The sequence below is a fragment of the Lacerta agilis genome, chromosome 7 (assembly GCF_009819535.1).
Source record: "Lacerta agilis isolate rLacAgi1 chromosome 7, rLacAgi1.pri, whole genome shotgun sequence".
In the NCBI taxonomy this organism is placed as follows: domain Eukaryota; kingdom Metazoa; phylum Chordata; class Lepidosauria; order Squamata; family Lacertidae; genus Lacerta; species Lacerta agilis.
The window spans coordinates 20,919,447-20,935,476 of record NC_046318.1 but is presented as its reverse complement, the minus strand read 5'-3'; the positions used below and the strand labels follow the sequence as shown (position 1 = coordinate 20,935,476).

Below are 16,030 nucleotides of genomic sequence, written 5' to 3'. Positions count from 1 at the left end.
AGGGGAGTTGTTACAAAACTTCCAAGTAACAGTGTCTGATGATGAAAGGCAAAAGAATTATCAGCAAGGCGGCCTTTCGGCTCTCAAAAGAAATGACTAACAGTCCAAGTAAAGTGAAACAGGACAAAACTGGTTGGAGAGATGAGGACTCTACCCATACGTATGACTCCAAGTATTGTATTCATTTATGGCTAAAATCCCTAAGCACACTTCCTAGGAAGTAGGTCCCAGCAGAACTTGCTTTGAAGTAAATGCACTTCAATGGGCCGGCTAGGACTGGAGGGAGTTGTGCAGTCATAGGCAAACTCGGCCTTCAAGATGTTTTGGGACTACAACTCCCATCATCCCTAGCTAACAGGACCAGTGGTCAGGGATGATGGGAATTGTAGTCTTGGAACATCTGGAGGGCTCAAGCTTGGGAGAAGCTGCTCTAGTGTCTCAGGAGATGCTCTAGCTGAAAATGAAGAAGTCTCTTCTGCAGCCTCATTTGCCTTTTCCAAGTCAAACCGAGACCGATTTCCTGCATTACAGGGGGTTGGACTAGATGACCCCTAGGAGTCTATGATGCCATCAAGCACAAACAGCTTTCAGGGAAACGGCTTTTGAGAAATGTTCATGTAACAAAGCAACCAGATGGAAGCTTCTACTATGTGCAACTGACCCTGAATTCTTCAGTGTACAGAAATTTGTATGGAAGATCCATCCATGCTCCAAGCACTACGGTACCATAGTTATCTTCAAGTGCATTTTAATGTTAAAAAGAAAAAGGCGCTCAAAAGTCCCTGAAGTGGGTAATTTTAGCAGCACAATTCTCATTTCAGATTAAATGCTCGTTGGCAAATGTCTACCTTATTCCAAACTCTAATAAGAAGCTACAGCAAAGTATGCGTTGTAAAAGTCTGGTTCACTACGGTCACATTCATTTCAATCTATTTTTTTTAGAATAATTTAATCTGGATGGGTGAAGCTAAAAGTGTTCCATAAGATTATTATATTGTCACGCAGAAACAGAAAAGTTTATAACTTGCGTTTAAGAAGCAAATACGACTGTATACCACTCACATGGTTTCTGGTAGTAATTCTGCAAAGCCCGACCCAGTTAAGAGTAAGAGGCTTGTAGCTGAGCTATGAATTCTTATCAAATGCTGCTCATCCACCAACAAACCAATCCAACCACAAGGCTGGTTAAAAAGTTATGGTTAAGTTAATCAGCAGTATTTCAAACACTGCTGCTCCTTAAAGCAAAAAACCAAACACATCTTGTCTACAACACCAATACACTGAAACACTCTCTCTCTCTCTCTCTCTCTCTCTATATATATATATATATTTAAAAAATTGCCAAATCATGCCTTAAACCTGGGTTAAAAATGCATGTCTAGGTGACCCATTTGTTTTGCAGCAGACATTTATTATTATTATTATTATTATTATTACCACCATAGAGATTGTTACCATAAATTAAATTTTTCAAAAGTAGGGAGTTCCTGGCTTGGCTGTTGGAAAATAGGGTGTCCTCAGTAATTAGCTAATTGGGAACCACTGAACTAGATAATTAAATGTAAGGAACAGGATTCCACACTGTTCCTCCTTGAAACCAGCGGGAGGTCTTTTCCAGATAGGGATCAATAAGCATTACCCCATCGGAGCTTCTGACTCAGCTGTTACACCCGCAAGGTAACTCTTGTCAACTTTAGGAACACTTTCAGAGAAGTTCCCCTACGCTGTGCGTTAAGAGTCAAAACACCTGCGCGGAAAGGCGGAAAGAGCAGCAGCACAAATTTCTGACGGAACAAAGGTGAGGAGTGTCAAGAAGAGAATGAATGCACCAGGACTAGCAGTTGGATATTGCAGTTGAGAGCGCTCATGCTACACGAAGCAGACTTGACATTTATTGTGACAAGAGACTTCCACGGTGCTAAAATACAGGGTACTGCTAGTGACTGCGCACTCAACACCGGAGTTTAAGAGGACTCCTTGCCGAAAGGCTTTCTACCACACATCAAGCATCATGCTGCAGGACAGAGAGAGAAGCAGTTAGCATCTAGCAAACTTGCCTACCAGCTACCGAAAAGCACAGGAGGCGGGCAGTGATGTACCGGCTCATAAGTACAGCCCATGAAGTTGCTTGTGAAACATGAAGCTATTTATCCCGAGGGCTGTGGTTTTCAACCAGTGTGCCATGGCACCCTGGGGTGCCTTGAAGGATGGCCAGGGGTGCCGCGGGCAGCACTGGCCTCTGACCCTCTTTCCTTCCCTCCCTCCTCTGGTGCCCTCTCATGGTCTCTGCCTCCCAAAGGATTGCACGACTGTTTGTTGCAGCAGCCCCAGCTACAAGCTCCACAGACGAATGGTGCCACTGGGTGCTGGTTGCCAGGAGCTGAGGTGGCCTTCGAGTAAGCAAGCAAGTAGGTGAGGGAGCCCAGCCAGCCCTTGCTGTTGGGAATGGACAGGCAAATGGGAGGTCTGGTAGGCAGGCAGGCACTGCGCTGGTCTTCCTTGTGCTTGCTGTGTGCAAGGCCTGCCTGAGAGCTGAGTGCCCGGTGCTGAAGGGGAGACTTTCCATCGTGCAGGCCCAACAGTGCCCGCTGTTGCCACTGCTGCCTTGCAAGGTAAGGTGCTGGCCTCACATTCACCTTTGGCCAGTTTCCACTGGGCCAATAAGGTTGGGGGTATCCTCTTCCCAGGCCCCTGTGGGGCAGTGTGAGGAGGCACCTCTCTGAGGGGGCAGCTCAGAAGAAGAGGAGTTTGGATTTGATATCCCGCTTTATCACTACCCGAAAGAGTCTCAAAGCAGCTAACATTCTCCTTTCCCTTTCTCCCGCACAACAAACACTCTGGGAGGTGCTGAGAGACTTCAGAGAAGTGTGAGTAACCCAAGGTCACCCAGCAGCTGCATGTGGAGGAGCGGGGAAGTGAACCTGGTTCACCAGATTACAAGTCTACCGCTCTTAACCACTACACCACACTGGTTCTCAGAGACCAGGGGTAGTAGAACCGGCTGCCTGGAGGAATCCCAAAGGGAAGGGAGAGGAGGCTGAGGGATCACTCCACAAGGGAGGGTGTTCGAAAAGGGGTGAGGAGCCCCACAGGGGTGCCGCAGAAAGAAGGTAGTTGGTCAAGGGAGCCGTGCACTCAAAAAGGTTGAAAACCTCTGCCTTTGGGGAAAGGACTCCTCCACCTCTTCCAGTCTGTCCAACAATACAGAGTATCAGACTAGCATGTATTTTGATACTTCTCTACATGCTTCAGGTTCACCTACCGATAGTCCCAGCTCTGCTACTTTTATTTCAAAATCTATTAGCTTAACACCCACGCAAATAAAATAGAGGGAGGAACAACACGGAAATCAAACACATTAGGAAGGTGCGTGGTTTAATTGTTTCTCTTTTGACATCACCCATTCTGGCTAAGAGGATGTTGTCTGACGGGGCGACTTCAGTAGATTTTTCCATGACACATAAACCCATTGAATATTTCATAATTAAGTCACGCCTTCCTGAAAAAATAGCGAATTTCAAAAGTGGGGGGGGGGGGGGAGAAAAGCCTGCCCATCTTGTGAAAAACAAGGCAGGTTTTTAACAAAACAGTACTTCCAAGTTTTCACACTTTGAAACTTCAATGAAATCTACAATATAAGCCATGGCTTGTATTATACGGACGCTGGCTATAAATAGATTTCACAATGGAAAGTTAAGCTTTGATGAGCCCTTTTCTGTTGCAAACATTATAGAGCTTGCACAAGCCTGCAGGTTAACTTGCACATCCCTCTCTACGCTCCCCAAAGCAAAACAATTCGTTCTAAGCATTAAAAACCAACTCATGGGGGGGGGGGGAAGAAACCCACAACAACCCAGGATTAAGATTCAAGAACAAAATATGAAAAGCTCCTCAAATAAAACACCATCATTACAACCTTTATTACCATAACCTTTTCCTTTCTTGCAGGCACCAGATTTTAAAAGTTCAGGTTCAGTAACTGGGAATGTGTATGTTACAGGTAAGGAGAGTTGCACTGTTAATGTGCATAAACACCTGGGCATTGTGCACATAATCCAACTGCGAAGATTATGCACATTCCCCAGCCCCCCCTCTCAATTTCTATACTGTCTTTCATCCAAAGATCACAGGGCAGTTTAAATATAAAAAACAATAAATAATAATAATAATAATTTATTATTTATACCCTGCCCATCTGGCTGGGTTTCCCCAGCCACTCTGGGTGGCTTCCAACAAAATATTAAAATACAGTAGTCCATCAAACATTAAAAGCTTCCCTAAAGACCTTCAGATGTCTTCTAAAAGTCTGGTAGTTGCTGTTCTCTTTAACATCTGGTGGGAGGGCGTTCCAGAGGGCGGGTGCCACTACCAAGAAGGCCCTCTGCCTGGTTCCCTGTAACTTGGCTTCTCACAGTGAGGGAACTGCCAGAAGGCCCTCAGCAGTGGACCTCAGCGTCCGGGTAGAACGATGGGAGTGGAGAAGCTCCTTCAGGTACAGTGGTGCCCCGCTAGACGAATGCCTCGCTAGACGAAAAACTCGCTAGACGAATGGCATTCGCTAGCGGAAGGCTGCCCCACAAGACGAAAAAGTTAATGGGGCTGCCTCGCAAGACGGGGGGGAAAAATTTAAGCGAAAACTAGCGGTTTGCATTGGTGCTTCGCAAGACGAAAAAAATCGCTCTACGAAGACACTCGCAGAACGAATTATTTTCGTCTAGCGAGGCACCACTGTATACTGGACCGAGGCCATTTAAGGCTTTAAAGGTCAGCACCAACACTTTGAATTGTGCTCAGAAACGTACATACCATAATAACAAACAAAAACAATAACCCCCCCCCCACAGTGTTATATGCATACCTGCCAAAAGATGTTGGGGAATGCCTTCTCAACAGGATTTTGTACATTCTCCAGGCATTGTGCATAATTACCCCTACATACACTCATTCATGGACTACGCCAATGAAAGGAAATAAAGAGTGCTCAGATTATTTTAAGACTGTCTGAACAGTGCAAGTTTACTCGGTTCCCAATATGTCAATGAGTCTTACTCTCAGGAAAATATACATGGGTCGAAAGCCTTAGATGTGTGCTCTTGGGTTTCTCCTTGTAATTGCTTCTCATTCTCCAAGTACTGTATGAACCTTCATCTACCATCAGCAAGGGGGTTGTGAAGCCAGCGGCTAAGCCTAACTTCCAATCACTGGTGGGGGGGCCATTCAACAGGCACATATATGAATGAATGTCAGTTTATTTCAAAGCAGATAGTTAATTGCTCTCTTAAGATTTGTTCATACAGTGGTACCTCGACTTACGAAAGTAATCCGTTCCAAAGGCGCGCTCCTAAGTCGAAATCTTCGCAAGTTGAAGCCGCCATCTCGGAACGGGGGGGAAAATTCGGTAGTCAAAAAAACAGCATTCAAATTTTCGTAAGCCGAGGTATCGTGCCGCCACTTTCCCTTCAGAAGTTGAAAATTTTGAAAGCGGCGGCCATTTTTCCGCTTCCGGAGGTCATTCAGAAGTCGAAAAATGCGGAAGTCGAGTCGCTCGTAAGTCGAGGTACCACTGGATTTCTTTAAAACCCATGCTACGCCTGCCCCACATCGTCGCCCCCCAAAAAACCCGTAGTGAATTGCCTCCAGCCACAGCTTTAAAATCCTGCTTGGAACTACCTAACGGCAAACAATAATTTGCAGCAAATTCTTTGCAGAGCAAGCAAGGGAATAAAAAAGAGAGAGAGAGAAACCGAAAACTCTGCACACACAAGTCCCTGGGAAGCAGGTATTTTAAGCAAGTTGTAAATGGGCCAGTTAAAGAGCATCACCTCCACATAGAAGACTCAAATAAGAACGGGGCTTATGAGCCTTCAATACACAGGTAGAGGGAATTTCAGCAGGTACAGATACTGTAATCCAAGCTTTTTACTACTTCAAAAGGGCACTGCTTTGCATCAGCAACCCCTACCTGCAGCCAAGGTTCCCTCTACAAGGTTTGAAAATATACAAAGGCGGTGTTAAGAAACTCAGATATATATATAAGCTAATCGCCAAACTGCACCTTAAACCTAGGTTACAGTTGCCACAACGGAATGCCTAGGTGCCTTTTTTTGCAATGACATTTATTATTAATATCATTTCTATTATTAATTTCATTCATATTTTAAAGGGGAAAACCCTCAAAAGTGGTTTATAACACATTCAAAATCAAATAAAGCAATCCAGACTAAAACAAATTCAAGCTTCAAGGGAAATATTTTGGGTGCTTCTCTAAGTGACATTTGGTTTCCCCCATATTTATTTACCTAATTTATAGAGCTGCCCTACAACAGAAGAACTCTAGGAAGCCAGTTTGGTGCAGTGGTTAAGACTAGGACCTGGGAGGGAGATGAGGAATCAAATCCCCACTGAGTCCTGAACATCACTGGGTGACCTTGGTCCAGCAACAGCCTAACCTATCTCACAGGGTCCTTGTAGGGGTTAACCGAGGAGGGGAATGAACCACGTGCCCCTTGGAGAAAAAAGTGGGATATAGTTGCAACAAATAAGCTCTTCTGATTACCTGCTTAAGAAAGCTGGAGGGGCCAGCCAGGTGGAAATGTCAGCTGCCAAACTGGCATCCAGTGATCTCCATGTGGTCGCAACTGGACCTGCGCCAGTCGCAAAACGCACCTGGCGCTTGGCTAATTTCTAACACGGCGCCAAGGTAGCGAGCATCCATTCATAACCCCCAGTTGATTTAACATGCTCAATTTAGGTTATTTTCGTTTCTGTGTACTTGCCCAGCTATCTTCTCTTCTTCCCCCAGGCTCAATTTGGCAAGTTTTAAGAAGCAATGGATTTTATATACTGCACAAAAAAAAAAAAAACACACTCAAGTCTACAATAGCTACTAAGTTAGCTTGCAAACACAACTGCTTAATATCACACCATGATTGTGACAATTGCTAGAGGAGAATTATTTGCATGACAGTGGGAACATGCCTGTTTACAGGCAACAACCCTGTAAGGTAGATTTGTCTGAGAAGGCTGGTCCAAGGTCACTCAGTGAGCTTCCCAGCTAAGTAGCTATTTGAACCTGGGTGTCTCTAGTCTTAGTTCCACTGGCTCTCATTACATTCAACTGACCTTCACCAACTTCATGCGCACCTTATGTTACAAGACTACAACTCCCATCATTCCCCAACTATTGGTTACACTAGCTGGGATTGATGGGAGTTGGAGTCCAAAAGATATGGAAGTCATCAGGATGAGGAATGCTGCATGAAAAATAATAATAATGCAGATTACAGAATAGCCAGTACTGTACATACAGTGCTTGTACCTGCCCATTCACACACAATATAAACTTGGAACCAAGGCTGTCTTTAGCTCCTGTTCCTCTGCAACTTTTCTCGGCCTACACAGACCAGCAAAACATTTCCTTAAAAGCTGGCTTATACAACTGTTACGCATTCAAGCTGAGGACAGCTCAGCTAGGGTCTCATCTGGCCACCTGTCCAGGACGGCAAATGATAGGAGAGGTGATTGAACATCAGGCAGCTCCACAATACGGACAAAAAGTGGCTGTTGGGCTACATCAGGCCTGCCTGACAGTCAAAGAAAGCAAAGCGTATTTAAAAACTGAAATGGAAAAGCTGAAAAAAATGCATATGTCTGGAGACAGCTCAGCTCACTCAGGTGGGTCCAGGCTTTGCAGCTTTTCCACATCTTGTATGGAACAAGCATTACAAGGAAAGAGAGCTTCACCCGAAAAACGAAACACAGGGCATCCAATTTAACCCTGAAACTACAGCGCCTTAACAGAAAGATCAATTATGGCACAGCCCAGAGCTCCTCCTCTCATCCGAAAGGTCATTCAAAGCATGAATCACCTTCCTATGTGCACATTTTCAAGCAATAAAGGAAATCTATATGGCAGTTAAACATGTGACACTAATATAAATGTTGTTGACAAGACAGGAACTTTTGGGTGCTGCTATTGACCAAGTCCAGGCACCAAGACAAAAGCCTGTCTTCAGTCTATACTAAGAAGCCAATTTTAAAACCATGCTAACTGTAGATAAATCTCAGACTTCATTGGACTCGCTCCCACAACTATGTAAAGAAACAATCCTATACATATATCATGGAGCCCACTGGTTGAACGGACTCTGGAACTTGGCCTTAGATCTAGATGCCCACCCCATTACAAATAGGTAGAGAACCATACACTGTGTACTCAGCAGATTAAGACATGTGATATTTCATTAATATACTGTACATGCAAATTTGCCCTGGAAAAATGATGACAATTCTTGTTAAGAGGAGATACCCCCCCCTTTCCATCTGCCAAGACTCAGCATTTTTATTTTTGCTACAGCGGGTACTTGAAAAATAGCCACTTGATCCTATCACAGGTAGCTGAACAAACAGCTAAAAAGCACAATGATGCCTCTGTGCGCAGCTTTTTTAAGGTCAACAGAGGGGAGGGGGAGAAAATGCTTCTACACAATGGTATTCCGATTCCAAGCATGTTTACATGGAAGCAAAAACCCAGCAATTCCAATGGACCTCACTTCCAGCAATTCCAATGGACCTCACCTCCAGCAATTTCATTTTTATTGTTCTATGACTGTAGCATAAAGAAAGACCCAGAGGACAACCTTTCCATGTTAGCCTGAAGTACCTGAAGAGCACTTAACCAGCAAACAGGTTTCAAGGTGAGCTGAGCTACAGTTTCCAACAGGTCCTCCCCAAACAACCCTTTTGCAACTCTTACCTCCCCCCCACCCACCCAGGCCCTTACCCAGCTATAAGACAGACTGGGGGAAATGACTGTGAATGGGGTCAGAATCCCAAAACTTGACCTCCACTGGAAAGTTCCGAAAGCATGACAATGCCAAGGCCGGGAAGCATTTGCCACCACTGTGAGTTGCAAGATGTGACCAATATATGATGACCTCTCCCCAACACACACACACACTCCTTTAGTTCATGCTCACTCCATCAATTAACCTGCAGATAGGGAACAGAGACCACCAGAGTATGAGATCCGGTTCCACTTCATATTTTCTCCATTTCTGCAGCAGACCCTCATTTCTGACAAAGCGCACCAAGGGTGTAGTAGGTTGGTTATCATCCATGCTGTCCTGTGAACACAAAACCAAGTGTGCGCGCCTTTCACACACCCACACCCCATCACACACCAGTTCTTCCTCACCCACCTGCATAGAAGCGGATGAGGCAGCCGGTCTCCGAGTCCATGCCCTCCTCCTGCACCCGCCACAGGTCCCGGAAGCCCAGCTGCGAGAGGTAGTCGTTTTGGACCTGCAAGGGCTGCTCGTGAGGCTCCAGCCGGCGGGCGGTCTCCCCATGCAGCTGCACGTACAAGGCCGGAGGCTGCCGCGAGGAGGAGGCGGCGGCATCCCCGGCGGAAGAGGGATCCCCTCCCGGCGCCTTCCCCGCCACGGGGGACTCCCCCACAGCTCTGCCCCCCCGGGGGTTCTCCGCGTGCGCCGACGGCAGGCCGCCCAGGCGGGCCCGGCGGCTCCTGCCAGGCCCCGATCCGGCCCCTTCCCCCTCCGCCGTTGCCGGCACAGGAGGAGGAGGAGGGTCCGCCTCTAGCTCCTCCGACGAAGACGAGGAACCGCCGCCGCCGCTGTAGGCGTCCAGCCGGTCCGAGGTGCTCTCAGCGCTGGGGCTGAAGCTCTCCGTGTCCGAGCCCCCCAGCAGGGACGGGCAGGAGAGTGGCGGGCCCGATAGGTAGAGCTGCGCAGGTGGCGGAGAAGGAAAGGCCCGCCCTGGGCTGCAGTCGGAGGGCGACAGGCAGGGACGGCCACCTGCTCGGCCGTTCTCCCCGCTGGTGAGAGCCAAGCGCCCCGGTCGGGGAGCCGCCTCGCCGCCGCCCAAGCCGCTGGGGGTCCCCCGACGGTTTCGCGGCCTCCTCCCGGCCGGTATCGGGGTCAGGCTCCCTGCTGGGGAAGCCGAAGCCTCCGCGGGGCCAGGCAGCGCCTCTTCTGCTCCCCCGGGCTCGGCGGACGGGTCTGCCGCAAAATCGCCGTCCATTTCTCCTTCATCCTCTTCCTCTTCTTCCTCCCCTTCTTCATGGGGGCCGCGCGTCTCTGCGGTTACTGCCGCCGCCTTCCCCAAGACCCGGACGGCGCTGCTGCCCGCTCCACGGTGCCCGAGCTGTAACAACCGCGACGCCACCTCGGCCGCCGTCGTCTCCAGGGTGCAAAGGACCGGCCGCAGGTAGCAGCCGCCGCCGCCGCCCCCTCGCTGCTGGTGATGATGGTGGTGGTGGTAGTAGTAGACATGGACGCATCCCCGCTGGAGGTCCCGACGCACCCAGTCCCGCTCCGGCGGCTGTAGAGGCTGGAGCTGCCGGGGCGGCTTGGGCAGCAGGAGCAGCGCCTTCCGATCCAGGCTGCGGGTGCCCAGCGAGGCGGCGGCGGCCGAGGAGGAAGAAGACGACGAGGAGGAGGCGGCGGCCGAGAGGTTCCTTTTCAGCCTGCCCCTCCGCAGCAGAAGCGAATTGGCGCCGCCGCTGCTGGGGACGGCCGCCGCCGGTGCCGGAGTCCCGTTGGCCGCCAGCGTGAGGGAAGCCGCGCCGCCGCCGCCGGCTCCAGCCGCGGCCCCTCGCCTTCTTCGCCGCTGCGGGCCGCCCCCGGCTACACCCTCTGCTGCTGCTGCTGCTGCGGCGGCGGCGGCGGCGACAGCAACGGCTGCTGCTGCTCCCTCGCTGCTTCCCAGCGGGCCGGGTCCTCCGCCCTCGGTGCCGGGGCCCGCCTGGCCCGCGTAGCCGGGCCGCTCCCGCTTGCCGGCCGTCGGGGCCGCCGCTGCCCTGCTCCCGCGCTGAGGTTGCTGCGCAGGTTCCATTGTGGAACGCGGAGACACGCCGCGTTCCAAAGCGGCGGGCGGGGGGCGGGGGAGCGCGATTATGTAGCAACTGCGAACATTCCGTCGCTGTCGCCGCGTTCCATTCGGCTCAAGCCCGCCGCCGCCGCGCAGCTGCTGCCAGCGCCATTAGGGACTGGAGGGTGGGGGGGGGAGGATCAGTAGCAGAAGCAAGCAAGCAAGCAGCCACCGCCTCCTCGTCGTCGTCCTCCTCCTCCTCCCACCCGGCCCGGCCTCCACTTCGGAGGTTCCTTATGAATATTAATTGCAGCAGGCCTCGTCGGAGCGGCGCGATTTTTCGTCTCTTGCGCCCCGCCTTCCAGCTCCCTCTATTAGCAACGCCTTCTCAATATTCATGAGGAGGGGGGGTGACGCCATCCCTCGTGAGGTAGCAGGAGGCGGGGCTCCGGCGATAAACAAAACGTGACAACCTGCGCGGCTTTTCTCCCTTACCCACCCACCCACGAGGAGCGTGGGAAGCCCGACGCTGCCGGGAAATGTAGTCCTCGGGCCCGGCGATGCCTCCGCGAGTTGCTACGAGCCGAGACTACGTATCCCACAAGGCACCGCGCTCTTCCCGTCGGGCGGGAGCCGGGCCTCTCCCGCCCTTGCTTGCTCCTGCCCGCCTACTGCCCGATGTTGCAGTTGCCCTTGACCCCCCCCCCCCCGGCGTACCTGCCCGCCCTTAACCTTTGCATATCGTTGCATAGTGGGGACTTTTGCTTTTAAACGAGCGTACGAATTACCTTTGCAGAGAGACGCTGTCAAACAGGCTCGGCTAATGCATGCAAGCAAGCTCTGCCGTTGGCTCTGATAATTCCAGCCAGGGGTGAAACGCGGAATCAACCCACCTGCAAGGGAAACTTTTTGTTTTTTAATACTGCTCTTGTGTGAATGCATTTCTGTGCAAAAGAGCTGTTTGGATTGTAAAAATAGAAATAACAACAAATGTGCCTTCAGCAGCTGGTTGTGGGGAAAGGCAGACTGGAGCCTTTACTTTGGGCTGATGGAAACAAAATGGAAGTAGAGGCATGGAGGGAGACAGCAGCCAGCAAAACATTGCTACAGACAGGGCTTTTTTTTGCAGCCAGAATTCACAATCAGTCAGGAGAGCTGAGCTGGCCTGGCCCACCTCCTTCCGGAGCTAGCGAGCCCCACCTGGCCTGGCTAAGACGCAGGCCTGTTATACCTTCTGGGCTTGACGAGTCATGTGACCCCCCCCCCCCCCCTGGCCTGAGCCTACAGCTGAGGAATCAGGCAACTCCTCCCCAAGCTAGTGAGTGCCACTTGGGCTGTGGGTCCTTGCCTGCCTTCCCTCAGAGCTGACAGCAGTAAGTTCTGGAATCCTGAGGTCAGGGGTGGTATGTCCAATTTTGCCACTTGAGGCTGTTGGCCACCACCCTCTGCCACACCACCACCACCCGTGGGACACTCATTCACCAAGGGTTTTCAGAGGTGACTCCCAAACTGTGCCACAGCACAATGGCCTACTATAAGGTAAAGGTAAAGGGACCCCTGACCGTTAGGTCCAGTCGTGTCCGACTATGGGGTTGCGGCGCTCATCTCGCATTAATGGCCGAGGGAGCCGGCGTACAGCTTCATGTCATGTGGCCAGCATGACAAAGCCGCTTCTGGTGAACCAGAGCAGTGCACGGAAACGCCGTTTACCTTCCCGCTGGAGCAGTACCTATTTATCTACTTGCACTTTGACGTGCTTTCGAACTGCTAGGTGGGCAAGAGCTGGGACTGAGCAACGGGAGCTCACCCCATTGCGGCGATTCAAACCACTGACCTGATCAGCAAGCCCAAGGAGGAAGAATCATTAACTGCTCTGATTTAGTTTTCTTCTGCAGAGGATGCATTCAAACACTGTAAAAAATAACTTCCTCAGATGTAAAACCGAAGTGTGTTTCTAAATTTAAAAAGAATAATGCATTTCAGGCATTAAAAGTCAGGAAAACACCGGTTTACAATCAACACATGTCCTACCATTAGGCGGGGGGGGGGGGGTTGGGGTACCATTGAAGGGCAGCCAAATATTATTTATTACGTTTCTTGCTGCATTTTTCTCCAGAGAGAGAGGTACTTGGGTGATTTTGTCTCAGTAGCCAAAATGACTTGGCCAGCCCAGGTTTCTCTCTCTGTGTGTGTTGTGATTTGCTGCTCCTCCGCAAGCAGCAAGATGTCTAGCTGTATATGTGCTTTTCCCCCCTTCCCAAAGCAATGACAGGGAATTGCTTGAGCTGCCGGAAGTCACCTTGCCCAAGGCCATCCTCCAAGTGCAGGGAGCTAGAGCTACGCCTGCTCCCACGTTCACAGCTAGCATTATCCAAATGAATGCTCCAAGTGGATAATGTGAATTTCAATGGCCTGGTTTTGTTTGTTTGTTTGTTTGTTTGTTTCTGTTCTATTAACATAGCCGTGGTGGCACACTCCAAGGTCACCAGAATTGGTAACATCAGGATTTGTTTGCAACATCTGCAGAGATCACTGAAACTCTGTATTGACTTCTCCACAATTTATTTTGTAATCAGGAAGTCAGCGCAAGGCTGGAAGGGAACAGAGGTGGGACAGCTAAAATCACTATGAGCCTGCCCATATTAATGGCTTGAAATGCAGTGAGGTCATTTCGCCCCCGCTGTGTTTCAAGCCGTATTTGCATGGTGTTGCCCACATCAGAGAGGGGGAACGGACGTGCTATGTCTGTTAGGGTATGTTCACATTACCACTTACTCCACATCAAGTTTTCTAATCGGATTGAAGCTGGTTTGAGGGGGGGGAACGCGTCACACAGCAATATTTGTCAAGAAGCTATTGGATCGATGTGTATTGTGTCTAACATCATGTGAATGGGGCTTCTAAAATTATCAGTGGGAGCACACTGGATGCGGAGAAAGTGATTTTGAGAATATAACCTGTATCTGTTTCTGTTACAAAGAGCATAGGTTGTATTTTTAATGTGTTTTCTCCGGTCAGAGTTAAGCACCCCTGCCACCTACTCACAGATTCCCTTGTGAAACACATTTGTAAAAATAATGGGTGGTTCTAGGTCCCATGGAACATGGTGGAACTTACTCCCCAGTAAACAAGCATGCAGGTTTTTTTTCCAGCCTCTTAAACCGACCTGAGACTCAGGTCCCATCTGCACTATACAGTTAAAGCAAAACCATACCAATTTAAACAGTCATGACTGCTCCAGATGAAACATGAGAATTGTAACTTGCTATGGATGCTGAGAAATCTCTATTCCCCTCGCAGGGCAACAATTCTGAGAGTTCCCTGAGAAGAGGGATTGACTGTAAAAAGTCAAAATGCAGTTCATTCTTTGGGTATTTATGTGCCACGCATTACAGAGTCCCTTTTCAAATACAGGCTTCTCAAGTTTGCAGAGGAGAACACTGTGTAATACCTTCAGTATAATATCTCATCCACCTGAAAGCCAGCAAGTAAAAAGTATGTAGATAACTACTAACAGCTTGAAAAATCAAATCAAACAAATATGGTGTTATCCCAACATTGACATCTTTCTCCTTTTTCAAAAACAACAACGATAATATTTTCCCGTTATCCCCAGTAACCTATTTATCACAGTTAAAACTATAAAAACATTGTATAAACATAGAAACAATCAATATTTGTCTTTTCATACTTAAGTGGGTTATTGCCCACAGTCCTCATGTTCTTGTCCTATATCCCCTGCTTTGCTATCTCCTCCTTGTCTTATTTTTAGATTATAAGCTCCTTGGGGCAGGGAGACGTGCTCGCTTTATTTTTGTGAAATTGTCGTTTTGTGGGGCGCTCTTTAAGCAAGTAACGACAGCACTACAACAGTGTCATATAGGCAGATAATACTGCTGCTAATGTTTGACGTCAGGGGTGGGTGCCGTGCTGAGATCTGGAATTGTCTCAATAATCCTTGCACAACTGCCCTGTGAGTTTAGGCAGTATTATTACCCCCAATAACCCAGACTGGGGAGGATTGCTGATTAAGATAATGGTGGCTCCTTTAAGACCACATTCTGTGTTTGTGTCTGAACCGAGATTTGGAATCAAGGACTATCCGGCTCACATTCGCACACACCCGACTCAGCCTTTGCAGAGATGCTGTCAAATAGGGACTCCACTGGTGTAAGCAAGCTCTGATGTTTGTGACATTTCAGGGGTGCAACACTGGATCAGTCCACCACCCAAACAAGTTGAAGGTGTTCAGTTGCGGTTTCGATTTAGTTCAGTAGTTTCAGTCATGTTACAGTAATATTAATTTCAATGCAGATGATTCAAACCTGGGGTGTGTAAAGTTCAGTTGAGAATCAGAGGTGAAAGACATCTGTGGTTACTACTGCACAACCCTACACGTGTCTACTCAGAAGTAAAGTCCCACGGAGTTTGGCTGTATGTGCATCATATATTAAAAGCACACAGAGAGAAAGAGTTTATCCCTTACAGAGCTAAAATTACCAGCATCCTTATCAAACTACACTTCCAGTCATTATTATTATTAATTGCAGGGGGAAATGCTTTAAATGTGCTCCCAAGTAAGTGGGTGCAGGATTGCAGTCTTGGCCACTGTGCAATACCAATTCATTGGACCAATGAATAAATATTCCCTGTTGCTCTTTTCCCTGCACTATAGGATTAGTCTTTTATTAATGAGACTATCAGTGCAGTCTTTCGAATACTAGCTGATGAATGAAGGAAAGCTGCATGAACTGCGCCAATGCTAAAAAGAAAGGCACATGGACATATTTAGGTTTAGCTCACAGGTTAGAATAAGCCCTATGTCACATGAGCCTGAATGTTATGACCGGCTTTTTGGCGGTATGTCATATCTGTATCAGCATCACCACAAATACCCCTCAGGACTATCCCTATCATTAGGCAGAGTCAGGCCGCTGGTTTTAGATGTCATAAAAGCGCAGCAAATTCTATCCCATTCATAGTTGTTGCATTCTTACTCTCGTGGTTCTTGTGCCAAACTCGGGTGCTGTGCTACTTGACTGACAGGGAATTTGCCTCAGGCAGCAAAATGTCTCAGGCATCTTGATGCGTTTTTGTTTTTCTCTTTTAAGCACCTTATTCTGTATTCACTGAGAAATCTGGCATTGTTCTAGGGTCATTTCAACCATTCCTTCCCCCCCCCTCCTAATCTGAAGTACAA

At 48.8% G+C, this 16,030-nt stretch overlaps 1 protein-coding gene across 1 annotated transcript in view; it reads right to left on the bottom strand.

The window, feature by feature from the left end:
- Window positions 1-10,854, bottom strand: part of PHLPP1 (PH domain and leucine rich repeat protein phosphatase 1) — a 148,416-nt gene extending 137,562 nt beyond the window's left edge. Inside the window, exons 1-2 of the mRNA XM_033154564.1 lie at window positions 10,755-10,854; window positions 9,201-10,670 (exon numbers count right to left, since the gene is read on the bottom strand). Of these exons, the coding sequence (XP_033010455.1) occupies window positions 9,201-10,670; window positions 10,755-10,854 (1,570 nt within the window). The remainder of the gene's footprint in view (window positions 1-9,200; window positions 10,671-10,754) is intronic.
- Between the last annotated feature and the right edge of the window lie 5,176 nt (window positions 10,855-16,030).